Source organism: Dipodomys merriami, unplaced genomic scaffold (genome assembly GCF_024711535.1).
Source record: "Dipodomys merriami isolate MVZ:Mamm:240054 unplaced genomic scaffold, mDipMer1.0.p SCAF_45, whole genome shotgun sequence".
NCBI lineage: Eukaryota > Metazoa > Chordata > Mammalia > Rodentia > Heteromyidae > Dipodomys > Dipodomys merriami.
Window position 1 is genome coordinate 9,778,110 of NW_027206013.1, and position 17,556 is coordinate 9,795,665.

Below are 17,556 nucleotides of genomic sequence, written 5' to 3' on the forward strand. Positions count from 1 at the left end.
GCTTCCCAGTACATCCTGGCGTCTCCCGGCATGCTGTGGTAACTATGCCTCTGTCCTTGCCTGGATCTCTGAGGGCACAGCCCACCCCGAGGGGGGCGGGGATGCCGACACCTGATGCAGTCTGGAGGTGACAATGGAAGGCAGGCCTTGGTAGGGCTCCATTCTGAGATGTCCACCCCAGAACCCCATGCCAGCCAGCCAAGCTTGATTCCTGCCCTCCTCCCCCCCCCACCCCACTGCCCAGCCACGGAAGAGCAGAGGGCAGGCCCAGCCGGGCACACCCAGGCACAGACCGGCTTTGTCCAACATAAACATGTAACAAAGCTTTATTTGCAATTTTCAGAGTCGGATCGCAGCGTCCTAACACACGGGGCTCATCATCACATGGACACCGCCGGCCGGATTTCCGGCTGCTCATCCAATCCACAAAGAAACTTCTTTATAGAGATGAGAGAGAAAGAAAAACCAAAACCAGAAAACAAAATTCTCTTGCACAATCAGTAGTACTCTGGGAGCTCCAAGAAGCCACACTGCGGTTTTATTATTTTTTCCCATTAAAAATATAAAGTTTTGTTCTGTTTTCCTAGGGGGATCGTCAGCGGTGCAGGCAGGCTGCGGGTAAAGTAGCCTGTGGCTTTGTCTGCCTTCCGTCCGTGATCCTGGAGCCAGGAGCTTGGGGTCATGGCATGTGTAGTCTTTTGGTGCCAGAAGAAACGATTAGGAAAATATAGACTATATGTATGGCTCGCCCCCCTCCCCCATCCTGCTTCACAAAGCGTGGGGCCCGCGGCCACTGGGGATGCGCTGGGCCCCCGGGGCTGTGGCGTGAGTTAGGAAACGACACAGAAGCATCTTGTCTGGTGGCACGGCCACAGCGGTCCCGTGAGCCCCTCCTGCATAAGGCGGTGGTGTGGGACACGGGTCAACATCACAAGCTCTCCTCAGGCCGCAGGCCTGATTTGTAGGTGACAGGATGTCACCAGTGATTGTCACGGGTCAGTCACGGAAGAAGGGGGGAGAGGCCTCCAGGCCCAGGGGCCCATCCCGGCCCCCGTAGCTGAAGGGGCACTGATGGGAGGGGGTCCTCGGGTTTTCAGGCACTCCGGGGGTACCATCTGGGGGAGGGGGGGCTTCGGGTGAAAGAGTTCAAAAGCACAAGAGGAGACGGTGGCGATGGGGGCCCGGGGTAGAAGAGTCTGCCCTGGCCCGGGCCGCGGCTCAGGCCTCGGGCCTGCTCTGTTCTTCCTTGTGGCTTCCTGCTGTAGGCCTCACTTCCCAGACACGTGGAAGGAAATGCACCTGGGTGCCATCGGAAGGTGTGGTTGGCTCCCCTGGGGATGCTCTTGGCCTGGCTTTCCCCCCACACCACCCCAGCTGTCACATTAGCACCTCACCCCACCCCCATCTTCCCAAGACCCTGAGCTTCCCTCCTACAAGCTCTGGGGGTTCACTTGCCAAAGGGATCCCCCCCCCCACCATGCCTCTCAGCCAGAGATGGTAAAGGCAGCAGGGAGAAGATACAGACATATGGAAAGGGCAGCAGCTGTCCTAGCGGGGAGGGGCAGGGGGAGGGGCAGGGGAGGGGTCTGCGGGAGGGGGGAGGGGCGGGGGGAGGGGCAGGGGAGGGGCCTGTGGGAGGGGGAGGGGCCTGCAGGAGGGGGAGGGGCCTGCGGGAGGGGGCTGCCCGCCAGTCTGCATTCTGCACCAGGCTCTCTCCTCTGAGAACAGCCATCTGGAGGAGCGTCACACGGGGGTAGGCTCGATTAAGGCATGTTACGCAAGGCATAGTAAGGGGAGACACAGTTCCAAAGGCAAAGGGAGGACAATGAGCCTGCATGCAGCCAGAGGCTCAGACCCGGGGAGTGCGCCCAGCATAGAGGAGAAATCAACAGCCCGCTCATCTGTGCGCCTGGGTCTTTGCAGGGCCCCTCAGGGGTCACCAGCACCCTGAATTGTGGGAAGAGCCACAGAGGGCCTCAGAGGTCACAAGGACCCTGGCTGGGTTCCAGGCGATGGATACAACCAATGCACCTGGAATCAAACATGTCTGCCGCCAGCCGAGCCGTGCAAGGATGCCCGAGGCCCCTCTCACTTCCCAGTGGGTGTTTTCCTCACTGGGACAAAGACACAGCTCCCTGGACACGAAGCATCCTGCAGGGCACACAGGACAATCTCTCCTTCCCGGGGGAAGGAGAGGATGTGGGGGTCAAACACCAGCCATGTGCTCAGAAAGCCACTCTGCCAAAATCCATTGAAGAGCAAGCACAGAATGGGTCTTCGAAGCAGATACACAAAGCAAGTGTTGCTGTGGAATCCCATTCCCCTAACGGCTACAGGGGACCGACTGGCCCTGAATTCAGGAAAGGAAGGAAATGCAAGCTGGCACTGAGCTGGGGCAGCGAGGCTGGGTAGGTGATGGGGCTTTTAGGGGCAGCAGGGGTGGTGTGTGTGTGTGTGTGTGCACACGTGCGCGTGCATGCGTGCACACCTGCATGCCTGGCACTGCACACAGGTGTTTGCTGAGCCTGGAGGAAATCAGGATTTGCTATCCCTGTCCACTCCACCTGAGCGGGAGAAAAGCAAGAAAAGAGAGATGACAGAGGGAGATGTGACAGAGCGGGAAATGGAGACTCGTGGGGAGGTGGGCAGGGGGAAAGAGGGTGAGTTTTGACACTTGTAGCGCAATGACCAAGGCCGGCTCCGGGTCTCGGGAAGCCGGGTGGGGTGGCCGGGGGACCCTGTGCAGGGCTCTAATGAGCATCATGCACAGGTCCATCAGGATGCCCAGCCCGAGGCCACCCCAGGGCCTCCCCGGGTTGTGTCTCCTGGGCAAGGCTGGCACCCGGCAGATAGCAACCCCAGGCCGGGCAGGTATAGGTGAGACGTCTTTACGGATCTGGGTTTGGGGGTACAGGAGGCTGGTGCTTATGAGTCCCCAGAGGTATTAGCCACTCCTCAGAGCTTGCCGTCAGCAAGAACAGACAAACAAGAAAGGAGGCGAGCTGAGCCTCACATCTCATCCCCTCTCCTTTGGTACCTCTGCTCAGAGTCTCTGGTCTGGGGAACCCTTCGCTCCCCCCAAAAAGGGCTTTGAATAAGATGATGGAGTTGTAATGTGGCTGCCATTTGTGAACCTAGATGTTGAGGGACAAAGGTCTCTACCCAGAAATCAGAGCCCCCCGTGCAAAAAGCCTGGGGGACAGTTACAACGTTTCGGCAGCTCAGAGAAGAGTAAGATAACCTCAAGTGGACACTGCGAAACCCAGGACTCGAACTGCCGTCTCCCCGTCGTCTAATCTAGCGAATGTCCATTGTCAAGTTTCAAAGAGGATTGCTCAATTATTGCTTCATCGCCTCCAAAAGCCAACAAGCAGGGTACCCGCAGCGCCCTGCCTGCTGGAGGGACTCAGACTCTGGAAAGGAAAATCCATTTCAGATGCTGAAAAGAGAACCTGTTGGGGAGACTTAAAAAAAAAAATCAATCAAAAGTCCCATGGCAGTGTCCTGGGCCGAGACCCCCGCAGGACGGGCACAGTTGGAGCCCCCTTAGCAATGTCTTCCAGAGAGCCCTGCCGGGGAGGAGCAGGTGTCTTCGGAGCGGGCCCAGCCCCGGGCGACGGCCTGGTGTCGATGAAGGCGTCGAAACAAGGTAGAAATGCAAACGCGTCTTTTTGAGCTAGGGTCTCCGTAGGTAGGCCCAGGTCTGGCTGGCACTGAACCTGAGATCCAGTCCTGCTTCGGTCTCCTGAGCGGCCAGGATGACACGCGTGCACCGCCCTGCCACAAGCGCTGTCTGCGGGGCCCCGCAGGTGAGTGCGGAGGGCGGGCCTTCCTGTGTGAGGTGATCTGCGGAGGGCGGGCCTTCCTGTGTGAGGTGGTCTGCAGACCACAGGAAGGGCCCAGGCACATGACGCTTGGCGCAGGGAGGAACGGTGGCTGTGGCCTCTTCCGAGGGGTCTGATGGTCACAGTTAAGGCTTCTGTTGATTAGGTTGGCGGTGTCCCACACCTGGAGTAGAAAGAGCAATCTGGGTTCAGCAGACGGAGCATCCCCCCCCCACCCCCATTTCTCTCCATCACTAGGCCTCTGGCCTTGGCCTGGGTGTGTGATGTCACTCGGGGGCATGCTCAGCGTGCAGGTGCTGGCTTCCCATCCCCAGCACCGCCGTCAAAATAACTAGACCAGGTGCCGGTGGTCCCTCACGCAGGTGATCCTAGCTACTCAGGAGGCTGAGATCTGAGGATTGTGGCTGGAAGGTAGCTTCGAGAAACAAATCCAAGAGACTTTTTTTTTTTTTGGCGGTAGGGCTTGAACTCTGGGCCTGGACGCTGTCCCTCAGCTCTTCAGCTCAAGGCTAGTGTTCTACCACTTGAGCCACAGCACACTTCTGGTTTTCTGGAGGTTTGTTGGAGATAAGAGTCTCTCGGACTTTCCTGCCCAGGCTGGCTTTGAACCATGATCCTCAGATCTCAGCCTCCTGAGTAGCTAGGATTACAGGCATGAGCCACTGTTGATTGGCTTCAAGAGACTTTTATCTCCAATGAATCAACAAAAAGCTGGAAGTGGCTCAAGTGGTAGGGCACCAGCCTTGGGTGAAAAAGCCAAGTGAGAGCAAGAGGCCCTGAGTTCAAGCTCCAGTACTGGCACAAAAGGAAAAAAAAATCATGTGGATCTTTTTTTTTGTTGGTTGTTTTTTGTTGTTGTTGTTTGTTTCAGATTCTTCCTCCCCAAGAATGCATCCCTTACAAATCTCAAGTCAGGAGGAGATCTGGGCTGGGAGGGAGGATGGGAAACAGGGGAAGTCTGATTTCATTACAAGAACTTGAGGTTAATTTTCCTGAAATGGATTGTGGGGGATAACAGTGAATTCTGGATCTCAAAACTGCCACAAAGAAATGAGCCACGGCTGAGGTGAGGGGTTTGCTAATTGGCCTGGGATGAGCCCTGCACCCCAGAGGATCGCTGTTCACCACACTGCTGCACACTGCGCATGCTGGCACCAGATCCTGGACTCAGGGCTCCATGTCCCCCACCCCCTTGGCTCTCAGCTAGTGCTCAACCACTCCAGCCATATCTCCAGCCCACATTTTGGCTGGTAAATTGGAGATGAGAGTCTCACGGGCTTTTCTGCCTTGGCTGGCTTTGGACTGCGATCCTCTGTATCACACTCTCCTGAGAGGCTAAAGATTTGGGTCAGGGGCCATCCTTGCTTGTCTGGTTACATTTTTTTTTAACTTAATTTCAATTACACCATTTGTACACGAATAGGTCACTGCCTCGTTCCAGATGCAGCCTCGGACCTCCCCTCCACCTCCGCCCCCCGCCTTTTTCCCCGGATCCGGCAGCGCCCGGCCCACCTGGTCAGGCTTGGTTCTCACACAGGCTCTGCCTCTTCTTGGATTTCAGCTCCCTTAGCCACTGGGGAGACGGCTCTTCCGACCTGCCACCATAAAGCCATGGGGGAGCCAGGTCACGAGGGGGTGGGGGCACGGGGCAGGGGCGATGGGGGACGGGGGCAGTGGGGGGGATGGGGGATGGGGGCGGCGGGGGGGGGAGGGTTCCCACTGAGCCCAGCATCCGGCCCTGAGCACACAGCCCGTCATGACCCTCCCAGCATGGCGGAGGCTTGTGAGCCCGAGTGGGGACCGCAGCCCTGGCCTTGGCTGAGGCTGGGAGGCGCGGGGCACTCTGGGCCGGGCTCTGTGTGGAGGGGGCCTGGCAGGGGACCAGCAGCTGCTCCCCCAACTTGCCCCAGAATCCCCCCCTCCATGCTGAGGGCTCCCTGGAGAGAAGGTATTCTGCCCCAGTGTCCCCTTAGGGCTGTGTTGGTTCGTGGTTCCAAGCAACAGAGCTGGGTTTGGGGGCTGGGGTGGCAGGAATTGGGGAAAAAGAAGCAGGGCCCCAGGAACGGAGCCGCTGCTGTCCGGTGGGAAATCAGAGACTTGTGGCCAGTGCAGAAGCCAGCAGATTCCTGGGGCTCTCGGGTCCTGGGGGGGGACCCCCTGCCCCCCTCCCCCCCGCCCCCCCCCCCCGTCCCCAGGCCGCTCACCTCTCATCCTTATCCACACTGGAGGGCAGCACACGGCCGCCCAGCACTCCAGGCTGGAAGGGGGACTTGGGGGTCCTGGGGGCCCAGCCGGGGGTCTCGCTGGGACCGTGCAGCCGGGCCTGGAGGGAAGAGAGCCGGGGTGGAGCCGCCTGCTGCCTGGGGAAGGCCTCACTCCCGACGTGAGCAGACGCGGGGGGCCCTGGGGAGGTCCTGAGCGAACCCCGGCAGGAGCTGGGGGTCAGGGCAGAGGCCAGCAGGGGCCCCTCACAGAAGGCGACCGCCGGAGCCGGCCAGCACCGGCTGGCACCGAGGCTCCTGCGGCAATGTCCTGCCACGCCACCCATCCTCGGCCTTCCAGAGAAGCCCCCAGACAGCACGCACGTGCACGCGCACGCGCACACCCCCCGCAGCCCCGTGGCCTCCTCGGACATGCACACGCATGCGCACACTGCTCCCAGCCACCCGCTGGCCTCCTCACTGCTCCAGGGCTCTGACCGGAGCCTGCAGGACCCTGACGTGGCCTGACGCAGCCGTGGTCAGAGTCTCCACCTACCCTGCCCGCTCCACGCGCGGCGCCCAGCGGCACCCGGGCGGCTTCCACGCACGCCTGCCCGGCACGCCCAGGGCGCACGGGGCCTACTCAGGGCGGCCTTCACATGTGGTTTCTTTGTCAATAAGGCAGAGCAGAGACCTCCCATGTGCGAGGCTGCAGGGCTGGAAGGAGTGAGGGAGGTGGGGAGGGGAGGAAAGAGGGAGGGAGGAAGAAAAGAAAAAAAGGAAAGGAGAGTGGGAGGAAGGAGAGAAGGAAGGAAGACACAGGGAGGATGGAGGAAGAGAGGAGAGGGAGGATGGAGGAAGGGAGGAGAGGGAGGAGGTGAGAAGAGGGAGGAAAGGGGAAAAGGGGGGAGAGGGGGAGAGGGAGAGAGGGAGGAGAGGGGAAGAGGGGGGACAGGGAGGAGAGGGAGGAGAAGGGGAGAGGGGGAAGAGGGGGAGAGGGAGGAAGGGGGAGAGGGAGGAGGGGGAGGGGAGGAAGGGGGAGGGGAGGAGGGGGAGAGGGGGAGGCAGCGGCTGGGGCCAGTCCAGTACCTTGAGAGCCGCGGGGTCCAGGCCCGGGAAGGCGGGCGTCCTGTGCAGGGGGCCAGTTGGCGTCCGCTCCACGCTGGCCGGGTTCTCCTCCTCATCTGACTCCTCCCTCCGGGGCGATTTCTCTTCTGTGGCAAAGTGAGGGAGCCCAGTGGCCGGCGTCCGCCACGCCACGCCACGCCATGCCACGCCACGCGGGGAGCAGGGAGGCCTGTGCCTGTCCCTGCCACCGCAGCCTCTCCACGGCAGCCTGGAGCGGGCAGGACGCTCCCAGCTCCTGTTTCTACCAGGTCCCCCCCCTCCCCTCCCCCTCCCTCTCTCTCTCAAGCTCTACCTCCTGCTAGCTGATACCAAGCGGATTCTCTGCTAGGAAAGAACAGACAGACAGACAGACAGGCCACATCCGGGTCAGGGAAGCCGGTGGACACCCTGGCAGAGGCTGAGGGTGGCCTGCCAGCCAGGGCCGCGTGATGCATGCAGGGTGGGAGGTGGGAAGGTGGGGAGTCCACTGCGTCCTGCCCCTCCAGGCCCCTGGGGCTGCTCCATCCAGGCCACCAGGACGCCCCTGGGGGCGCTCTGCATTTTTATCCTAACTCTGGTTTATCTGCTCCAAGTGGCTCCAGGAAAACCCAGGAGGCTGGGGGAGACATCTGACTCACTGGCGGGCACAGGGGATGGGAGAGAGGGACCCGACCCCCCTCACTCAGAAGCGAGGCCCTGCAGCTAAGTCCCCAGAAGGACTTCAGGGGTCTCCCTGGCCCCGGACCACCCTTCCCTCTGCCAAGATTCCCAGCTCCTGCCACACAGAAAGCTCTTCCCACCCCGGCCACCCGTTGATGGCTGGGTCCACAATGCTCTTCCCTAGATCATTCTTATCTGCCTCAAAATTCTGCTCTGTTCTTAATATGGAATGCAGCCAAAGCAGTGCCCAGAGGAAAACATATAGCCTCTAAAAATGTATTTAGGAAAGTTAATTAAAACAAGAAACAAAAACAAAACCTGGTCTATCCATGCAAGAACCTAGGGAAGGATCAGCAAGCCTAAAGAACGAACAGAGAAGGGCGACTTTCACAGGGATCACAAACCAATGTTAAGTTGTGTCTGCGCCCTTTGTATCCCAAAGGGCCCGATTTGATTCTCTCTCAAAACACTTATCAGCTCTGTAGAAGAAGAAACCCCCCATCCTACGTGGTCGAGTTCTGCTGTCTGGGAACCTCCTCCCAGGGTTTGAGGTCAATCCTCCCCGCAGTTCCGGGTGGTGGGTGGGTGGGGAAGGGCGTGGCCTGCGAACCTGTGGAGTCCTTGAACATCCACAGGCTGTCGGCCTCCTCCTCCACGGGGGTGGGGACCCCGGCCTCCCCGGAGCGGCTGCGCAGGGCGTGGCCGAGGGTGGGTGCCCGCCGGCGGCTGCGCTTGCTCAGCTGCACCCGCGTCTTCAGAGCGCTGGAGTCCAGGACCGAGGTCTGCTGCGGGGCATAAGGGGGGAGAGGGGGAAACAAGGCGTGGGGCGCCGGCCACGGGGCCGGGGCTCAGGGCCGCGTGGACGCCTGGCTGCGTCTTCCCCTCTTCCCCTCTTCCGAGAGCCCCGGCAGCCCTCAGGCTCTTCATCACCAGAACGGGGAACCCACACAGACCTGGGGGCCGGAACGCAGCCCCCCCCCAGTCTCCATGGCCTGTGAAGGCCGAGAGCCCGCCCCACCCCTGAACGCGTCCGAGCTGTGGGCACTGGTCACAAGCACGCAGGAGCTGAGGACCAGAGAGGCCGGGGGAGCTGCCCCAGGACACACAGCTGCGCGCGGCCGGCCCAGGAGGGGCCCTGCTTGCCTGAGCAGGGGTCCCCCGCAGGCAGAACCTCCTGGAGGGACAGTTCAGGAGGGGCCTGAGCCTGTGTCTGTCTTTCTAGATACCTGGGAGGCTGAGGTGGGGAGCTCGCTTGGACAAAAAAGCTGTGAGCCTCAGGCTGGGAGGGGTAGCTCGGGTGGCAGAGCGCCTGCCCACGAGCACAGATTGCAGAAGAGAGGGACGGGGAGGAGGAGGGGAGGGGAGGAGGGAGGGGAGGAGGGGAGGGGAGGGGAGGAGGAGGGGAGGGGAGGAGGGAGGGGAGGAGGAGGGGAGGGGAGGAGGGAGGGGAGGAGGAGGGAAGGGGAGGAGGGAGGGGAGGAGGAGGGAAGGGGAGGAGGGAGGGGAGGGGAAGAGAGAGGGGAGGAAGAGGGGAGGGGAGGAGGGAGGGGAGGAAGAGGGGAGGGGAGGAGAGAGGGGAGGGGAGGAGGGAGGGGAGGAAGAGGGGAGGGGAGGAGGGAGGGGAGGAGGAAGGGAGGGGAGGAGGGAGGGGAGGAGGGAGGGGAGGAGGAGGGGAGGGGAGGAGGGAGGGGAGGAGGAGGGGAGGGGAGGAGGGAGGGGAGGAAGAGGGGAGGGCAGGAGAGAGGGGAGGAAGAGGGGAGGGGAGGAGGGAGGGGAGGGGAGGAGAGAGGGGAGGAAGAGGGGAGGGGAGGAGGGAGGGGAGGAGGGAGGGGAGGAGGGAGGGGAGGAGGAGGGGAGGAGGGAGGGGAGGGGAGGAGGGAGGGGAGGAGGAGGGAAGGGGAGGAGGGAGGGGAGGGGAAGAGAGAGGGGAGGAAGAGGGGAGGGGAGGAGGGAGGGGAGGAGGAGGGGAGGGCAGGAGAGAGGGGAGGAAGAGGGGAGGGGAGGAGGGAGGGGAGGGGAGGAGAGAGGGGAGGAAGAGGGGAGGGGAGGAGGGAGGGGAGGAGGGAGGGGAGGAGGGAGGGGAGGAGGAGGGGAGGAGGGAGGGGAGGGGAGGAGGGAGGGGAGGAGGAGGGAAGGGGAGGAGGGAGGGGAGGGGAAGAGAGAGGGGAGGAAGAGGGGAGGGGAGGAGGGAGGGGAGGAAGAGGGGAGGGGAGGAGAGAGGGGAGGAAGAGGGGAGGGGAGGAGGGAGGGGAGGAGGGAGGGAAGGGGGAAGGGAAGGGGAGGAAGGAGGGGAGAAGGAGGGGAGGAGGGAGGGGAGGGGAGGAGGGAGGGGAGGAGGGAGGGGAGGGGAGGAGAAAGGGGAGGAGGAGGGGAGGGGAAGAGAGAGGGGAGGAAGAGGGGAGGGGAAGAGGGAGGGGAGGAGGGAGGGGAGGAGGAGGGGAGGAGGGAGGGGAGGGGAGGAGGAGGGGAGGGGAGGTGGGAGGGGAGGAGGAGGGAAGGGGAGGAGAAAGAGGAGGAGGAGGGGAGGGGAAGAGAGAGGGGAGGAAGAGGGGAGGGGAGGAGGGAGGGGAGGAGGGAGGGGAGGAGGAGGGGAGGAGGGAGGGGAGGGGAGGAGGAGGGGAGGGGAGGTGGGAGGGGAGGAGGAGGGAGGGGAGGAGGAGGGGAGGAGGAGGGGAGGAGGAGGGGAGGGGAGGAGGAGGGGAGGAGGAGGGGAGGAGGAGGGGAGGGGAGGAGAGAGGGGAGGAAGAGGGGGAGGGGAGGAGGGAGGGGAGGAGGGAGGGGAGGAGGAGGGAGGGGAGGAGGAGGGGAGGAGGAGGGGAGGGGAGGAGGGAGGGGAGGAGGAGGGAGGGGAGGAGGAGGGGAGGAGGGAGGGGAGGAGGAGGGAGGGGAGGAGGAGGGGAGGAGGAGGGGAGGAAGAGGGGAGGGGAGGAGGAGGGGAGGAGGGAGGGGAGGAGGAGGGAGGGGAGGAGGAGGGGAGGAGGAGGGGAGGAAGAGGGGAGGGGAGGAGGGAGGGGAGGAGGGAGGGGAGGAGGAGGGAGGGGGAGGAGGGAGGGGAGGAGGAGGGGAGGGGAGGGGAGGAGGAGGGGAGGGGAGGAGGGAGGGGAGGAGGAGGGAGGGGGAGGGTGGGAGGGGAGGGGAGGGGAGGGGAGGAGGGAGGGGAGGAGGAGGGGAGGGGGAGGGGGAGGAGGAGGGGAGGGGAGGGGAGGAGGAGGGGAGGGGAGGGGAGGAGGAGGGGAGGGGAGGAGGAGGGGAGGAGGAGGGGAGGGGAGGAGGGAGGGGAGGAGGAGGGAGGGGAGGAGGGAGGGGAGGAGGGAGGGGAGGAGGAGGGAGGGGAGGAGGGAGGGGAGGAGGGAGGGGAGGAGGAGGGAGGGGAGGAGGGAGGGGAGGAGGAGGGAGGGGAGGAGGAGGGAGGGGAGGAGGGAGGGGAGGAGGGAGGGGAGGAGGAGGGAGGGGAGGAGGGAGGGGAGGAGGAGGGGGAGGCTGCCATCTGCAGTGCGGGCACTCACGTGGATGAAGGGGAAGTGGTCCACCGCGTGGGCGGGGCGGGCGTCGGGTGGCAGGGGTCCCCCGGGGCCGTCCGTGGTCTCGAGCTCAGGGTTGGAGCGGCCAGTGCTGGTGCTCCCGGGACCCCCGGGGCGGCCGTGCTCCTCGGTGGTGGGCCCGGGCGGGGAGGACGGGGAGGACGGGGAGGACGGGGAGGAGAAGCGGGAGCTGGCGGGCGGTCTCCGCCCCGCTGTGCCGTCGGGGGACGGGGGTCCCGGGGGCCACGCTGCGAGGAGCAATGGAGAAGCCCCTGAGAACCGAGCGCAAGCACAGGAGCGGGCGGGTGGGCACCGTGGATCTTCCACACCAGGCACCCGGAGCTCAGGCCAGCAGGTGCCGGTCTGTGCCGCTCGCAGCGCCCCCTGCGGGGCAGGTGGGGGAGCTGCCCCGTGCCCATCACTACCTCCAGGGCTGCCGTGGGCTTCAGCGCTGGGGGGGAAGGGCAGCCGAGGGTGGGGGCGGGGGCAGCCGAGGGCGGGGGGGGGGGGGCAGCCAAGGCAGGGGGGCGGTGTCCCTGAGTGTAAGCACAGTCTGGGAGCAAAAAAAGAATGTAAAATGTCCTATTAACAGCTTCCTGAGAACCCGCAGACCTGGAAGGTGGCTCAGTGGTAGAGCGCTTGCCTGGCATGCACGAAGCCCTGGGTTCCAGTCCTCAGAAAAGGCAGGAAGTGGCACTGTGGCTCAAGTGGTAGAGTGCTAGCCCTGGGCAAAAGCAGCTCAGGGACAGTGCCCAGGCCCTGAGTTCAAGTCCCAGGACTGAAAAAAAATGAACAATAATGGCATGAAAACTTGTGAAGATTAAAATGAATGCATTTTACTCATCCCTCAATACTCTGCACAGATGGGTCTGTGTGTGTGTGTGTGTGTGTGTGTGTGTGTGTGTGTGTGTGTGTGTGTGTGTGTGTGTGTGTGTGTGTGTGTGTTCCAGTCCTGGGGCTTGAACTCAGGGACTAAGCGTTGTCCCTGAGCTTTTTCACTCAAGGCTAGCACTTTACCACTTGAGCCACAGCTCCACTTCTGGCTTTTTGCTGGAGATTAGAGTCTCACAGACTTTCTTGCCTGGCTTGGCTTTGAACCATGGTCCTCAGATCTCAGCCTCCTGAGTAGCTTGGATGACAGGCCTGAGCACCAGTGCCCAGGAAGATGGAGGCTGGGGAACTTCTGCACAGCTCCCCCTAATTCGCTCGTGTCTGGGATGAGGGAGGGCCGGCTGACCGAGCAGCTCCGTGCAGCCGTGGGGCTGACAGGCACGGCCGAGCCTCCCCACTACCCTACAAGGATTGCATCAAACCCTGGAGCCCTGCAATCTGACCATGCAAAGTAACTGCTGGCTTCGAGTCATAATCCTCCCCCTTCCTACTGCCCTCTCGTAGCGGGGCCTCCAAGTGTGCACCACCTCACCCGGGCTGTTTGCTAACATGGGGGTCTCGTGATCTTTCTGTCTGTCTTCCCGGGAGCTGGGTTTACAGCAGGACCCTGTGGGAAATGCATCAACAAGCCCAAGCCCAGCTAGGCACATCTCCACCACACACACAGGAGCACAGCGGAGCTTCTAAGCCAGGACATGGGCCTGAATCGTCAACCCTGGCATCCTGGTGCTCTCATGCCTTGGCCACTCAGGGAGGAGGATTCCATGACAGGTGGCAGACTTGTCCACCGCGGGTGATGCTGCAGTACCGCTGGGGTACAGCAGGGGGCGCCAGGCCGCGTTCATCCCGGTCACACCCTGCCTCACTCAGCGGATGGGCAGAGCCAGGGATACAAACTCCCTACTACTCCTCTCCCGCCAGACAGGGCGCGAGTGAACGTTCACACGCGTAACTGACTCGTGATGGCTGGTTTGTGAGCATGGCTGCTGTCCCTGGGGATGGGAGATGTCAGGGGAAAACCATGGCTCACCCTTCCCGGGGCTGGCGCCAGCTGGGGCGGGGCAGATTCGCACCTGCCAGGCTCTGAATCCAATTAAGGCTCCAGAACCTGCAGCCAAGGTATTTTCTCCTAGCCAGGCTGGCACGCAAAGCCCCACAACACACGTGCCTTAGAGATGGTTCGGACACGGCTCTTAAAGAAATAAGAGGTGTGTCCAGCAATGCGTGCCTGTAATCCAAGCCCTCGGGAGGTAAAAGCAGGAAGACTGCAAGTATGAGACCAGCCTGGGCTGCGTAGCAAGACCCTGTCTCAAGAAAAAAAAATACGCCAGCTACGGTGGCTCACACCTTCAATCCCAGCTATTCAGGAGGCAGAGATCAGGACAATCATGGTCCAAGACTAGCCAGGAAATGGCTGTGCCCCACACAGTACACACTCACCTGCAGTCCCAGATACAACAGGGAGGCAGAGATGTAAAGGCTATTCATTCAAGGCCAGCCTGGTCAAAAAAGCGGAAGACCCTACCTGAAAAATAACCTAAAGAAGAAAAGGGCTGGGGGTGTGACTCAAATGGTAGAGTGCCTGCCTAGCAAGGGAAGGAAGGGAGGAAGGAGGGAAGAAAGGAAGGAAGGAAGGAAGGAAGGAAGGAAGGAAGGAAGGAGGGAAGGAAGGAAGGAAGGAAGGAAGGAAGGAGGGAAGGAAGGAAGGAAGGAAGGAAGGAAGGAAGGAAGGAAGGAAGGGAGGAGGGAAGGAAGGAAGGAAGGAAGGGAGAAAGGAAGGAAGGAAGGAAGGAAGGAAGGAAGGAGGGAAGGAAGGAAGGAAGGAAGGAAGGAAGGAAGGAAGGAAGGAGGGAAGGAAGGAAGGAAGGAAGGAAGGAAGGAAGGAAGGAAGGAAGGAGGGAAGGAAGGAAGGAAGGAAGGAAGGAAGGGAGAAAGGAAGGAAGGAAGGAAGGAAGGAAGGAGGGAAGGAAGGAAGGAAGGAAGGAAGGAAGGAAGGAGGGAAGAAAGGAAGGAAGGAAGGAAGGAAGGAGGGAGGGAAGGAAGGAAGGAAGGAAGGAGGGAAGGAAGGAGGGAAGGAAGGAGGGAAGGAAGGAAGGAAGGAAGGAAGGAAGGGAGGAAGGAGGGAAGGAAGGAAGGAAGGAGGGAAGGAAGGAAGGAAGGAAGGGAGGAAGGAAGAAAGAAAGGAAGGAAGGAAGGAAGGAGGGAAGAAAGGAAGAAAGGAAGAAAGGAAGACAGACAAAGAAAGCCTCTCAATGAGCCCCCTCACCCACTGGGGCATCCAGTTCTGTTACCGACCACAGTGGCCAGTGACAATCCCCTAACGTAGCCGGCCAACATTCTCATTTGACAGAAATGAATGGAATAGTGCAGAACAGAACTTAAAATTTCAAGCAGGTGTACATTTGGGCAATTGGATCCGCAACAAGATTAAAACATTGAACGACAAAATTCTGTTCTACGTAAGTGAATCTGGGATATTTTACTCGTTCCTTACCGTTCCTTACCATGTCTTATTATAAATTAGAAATTCAATCGTATAGCTATAGACCTGTGCCTACGTAAGAACTCTGTATCAGGAATAGAGGGATTGGGTTGAAAACCTAAATAGGTAAATTACTTGCTTACATTTAATTTTCCTCTCGGCTTCTGATGGGCGCGAGATATTGGAAGCCTAAAAGTTTAACAGTTCTCAAAGGACAAGTGAGCCCGTTTCTGTAGAAATGATCTTGGTCAATGCTGGAATACAGGAAGCAAGTAATTTCTACTTACAGGTATAATGGTTCATAATAAAGAACCTTAACTTGCAAAGCAAAATGTATTCGAGCTGTTTTAATTCTTAGCCATGTAACTCAAGGATTTTTTTTTAGGTTGTATTACTCTTCATCTGCCATCTTTATTTAATAGTTAACCTGGTTCCAAAGAGAATGTGAAAGTGCTAAAATGTTTGCAATTATGCCAAAACATACTAATGCAATTTTCTGCCCTGTATTTTAAAATTCTTCTAAATGTTTTATTCAAATTTCTATTAGCATTATTCTTTTGGTTGAATGCTTTTGTGGTAAGATAATAAGTATTCTTAACATTGTTAAAGAAGAAAGAAAGAAAGAAAGAAAGAAAGAAAGAAAGAAAGAAAGAAAGAAAGAAAGAAAGAAAGAAAGGAAGGAAGGAAGGAAGGAAGGAAGGAAGGAAGGAAGGAAGGAGAAAAATAGAAGTGTCCTAGCATTGGTAGACACACACACACACACACACACACACACACACACACACACACACACACACACACACACACACAGGAATACAGGGAACATCATCTAGAGAGGACAAAATCATTGCCTAAAGGTGTATCTGTGTGCAGGGATCACAAATGACTCATTTTCTCTCTAAGTCTTCTACTCATAAAATTTACACAGCAAGCCGTATGCTGGTGGCTCACGCCTGTAATCCTAGCTACTCAGGAGGCTGAGATCTGAGGATTGTGGTTCAAAGCCAACCCGGCAGGAAAGTCCATGAGACTCTATCTCCAATAAACCACCAGAAAACCAGAAGTGGCGCTGTGGCTCAAGTGGTAGAGCGCTCGCCTTGAGCTGAGGGACAGCGCCCAGGCTGAGTTCAAACCATGGCTATCAAAAAAGAAAAGAAAAAAAAACAAACCACCGAGTGTGTTTACATAGTGGACATTGAACGTCACACTTGCCGCCACTGATTTGCTGGAATGTTTTTGTCAACCTTTCAGGAAATCTGGGACCCTGGGACCTTTGCCTCCCGACCCCCAGAGGCCCTAGAAAGCCCCAACCTGCCTCCATGGATCCGTCTCCCTCCCCACATCACATTTCATTTTGTTCTTCTGTGCTTGCAACATTCTCTTTCCGTGACGGGAGGCTTGTGAGGCGCAGTCCCTGCCGTGCGGGGTGCCCGGGTGTGGCCCGCACCCTCCAGGCCGCGCCCCGCCCTACCTGTCCCCACGGGCGCGCGGCTCGGCCCACACGCCGTCCTGGCCGCCCCCGGCCTGCACCAGGGTGTCCGTGTCCTTGGCCTCGGGGCTCCGCCGGGAAAAGCATTGCTTCAGCTGGTCCTGCGGGGGACATGCGTGTCAGGGAGACGCTCGGAGCACTGGACACGCGAGTCACCGCGACTCATGGCGGCCAGCCTCCTGCCGCCCTCCCGGAGGGTCCTGCGGGCTGGACGCTGGGGAGCCCGGCCCTCCGGGGTGCCCCGGCTGCGGCTCAGGGGGTCACCCCGGCCCTCCGGGGTGTCTGCTTGAGCCTCAGCGAGCAGCCTGGTCCCCACGCCGTGTGTCACGGGTCCCCCACAGCCCGGGGCCATCCAGCCAACTCGCCACCCACCCTGCTGTCCCTCAGGAAGCCCAGGACGTGGGGTTCACCATGGCCCCCACTTTCCCCACGAGGAGGGCGGGTGACTCAACCCTCGCCAGACGGCCAGTGGCGAGGCCTTGCCTGGAGCCCCGCGCCCATGCTGGTGGCCCCGGGGCGCGGCCCAGCACCCCTGGCTGACACAAGGCTGCGGTCACCACAGAACTGGCCATGGGGCCACCACGGACCCCCCCAGCTCATCCACGTGACAAAATAAAAGTCCTGCCCGTGACCCAGCAACCACCCCTCCCGGCCCCCCCCGCCCAGTCTGGACACAATCGCACTCAGCAGCCGAGGAATCTGGAGATTCCCAGGCTGGGGCCCTGATTCCAGAAAGTTCCCACACAGCACACCCTACTCCCTCCTTTGGATCCATAGCTATGTGGTAGAACGCTGGCCAGGCACGTGCAAGGCCTGAGTTCTGTCCCCACCTGCGTACATACACAGCATGCATATGCACAGTGCGCGCGTGCATGTGTGCACACACAGACACACACACACACAGACACAGACACACAGACACAGACACACACACATAGACACACACACACAGACACACACACACTCACACACAGACACAGACACACACACACACACTCACACACAGACACACACACTCACACACACACTCACACACACACATAATCTAGTGTTCCACAGATCAGCTCCTTTCACGTTGGGATAAGAATGTGCAGAACAAACCCAGGTCACAGCCATACTCATCGACCTCCAAAAATCACAGGAAATCACAGAGAATTATATTTCCTTTTTCTTTTTTTTTTTGGTCTGTTGGAGGGCTTGAACTCAGGGCCTGGGCTCTGGGCTCTAAGCTCTTTTGCTCAAGGCTTTTTTTTCTTTTTCTTTTTGTCAGTTGTGGGGCTTGAACTCTGGGCCTGGGCGCTGTCCCTCAGCTCTTCAGCTCAAGGCGAGCGCTCTACCACTTGAGCCACGGCGCCACTTC

At 60.0% G+C, this 17,556-nt stretch overlaps 1 protein-coding gene across 1 annotated transcript in view; it reads right to left on the reverse strand.

Annotated features, from left to right (window-relative positions):
• Positions 1-310: 310 nt before the first annotated feature.
• Positions 311-17,556, reverse strand: part of Kiaa1671 (KIAA1671 ortholog) — a 64,541-nt gene continuing 47,295 nt past the window's right edge. Inside the window, 8 exon segments of the mRNA XM_069994632.1 lie at positions 311-4,008; positions 5,358-5,440; positions 6,050-6,168; positions 7,136-7,260; positions 8,424-8,598; positions 11,320-11,487; positions 11,489-11,582; positions 16,179-16,297. Coding sequence (XP_069850733.1) covers positions 5,362-5,440; positions 6,050-6,168; positions 7,136-7,260; positions 8,424-8,598; positions 11,320-11,487; positions 11,489-11,582; positions 16,179-16,297 — 879 coding nt within the window. The 3' untranslated portion in view covers positions 311-4,008; positions 5,358-5,361.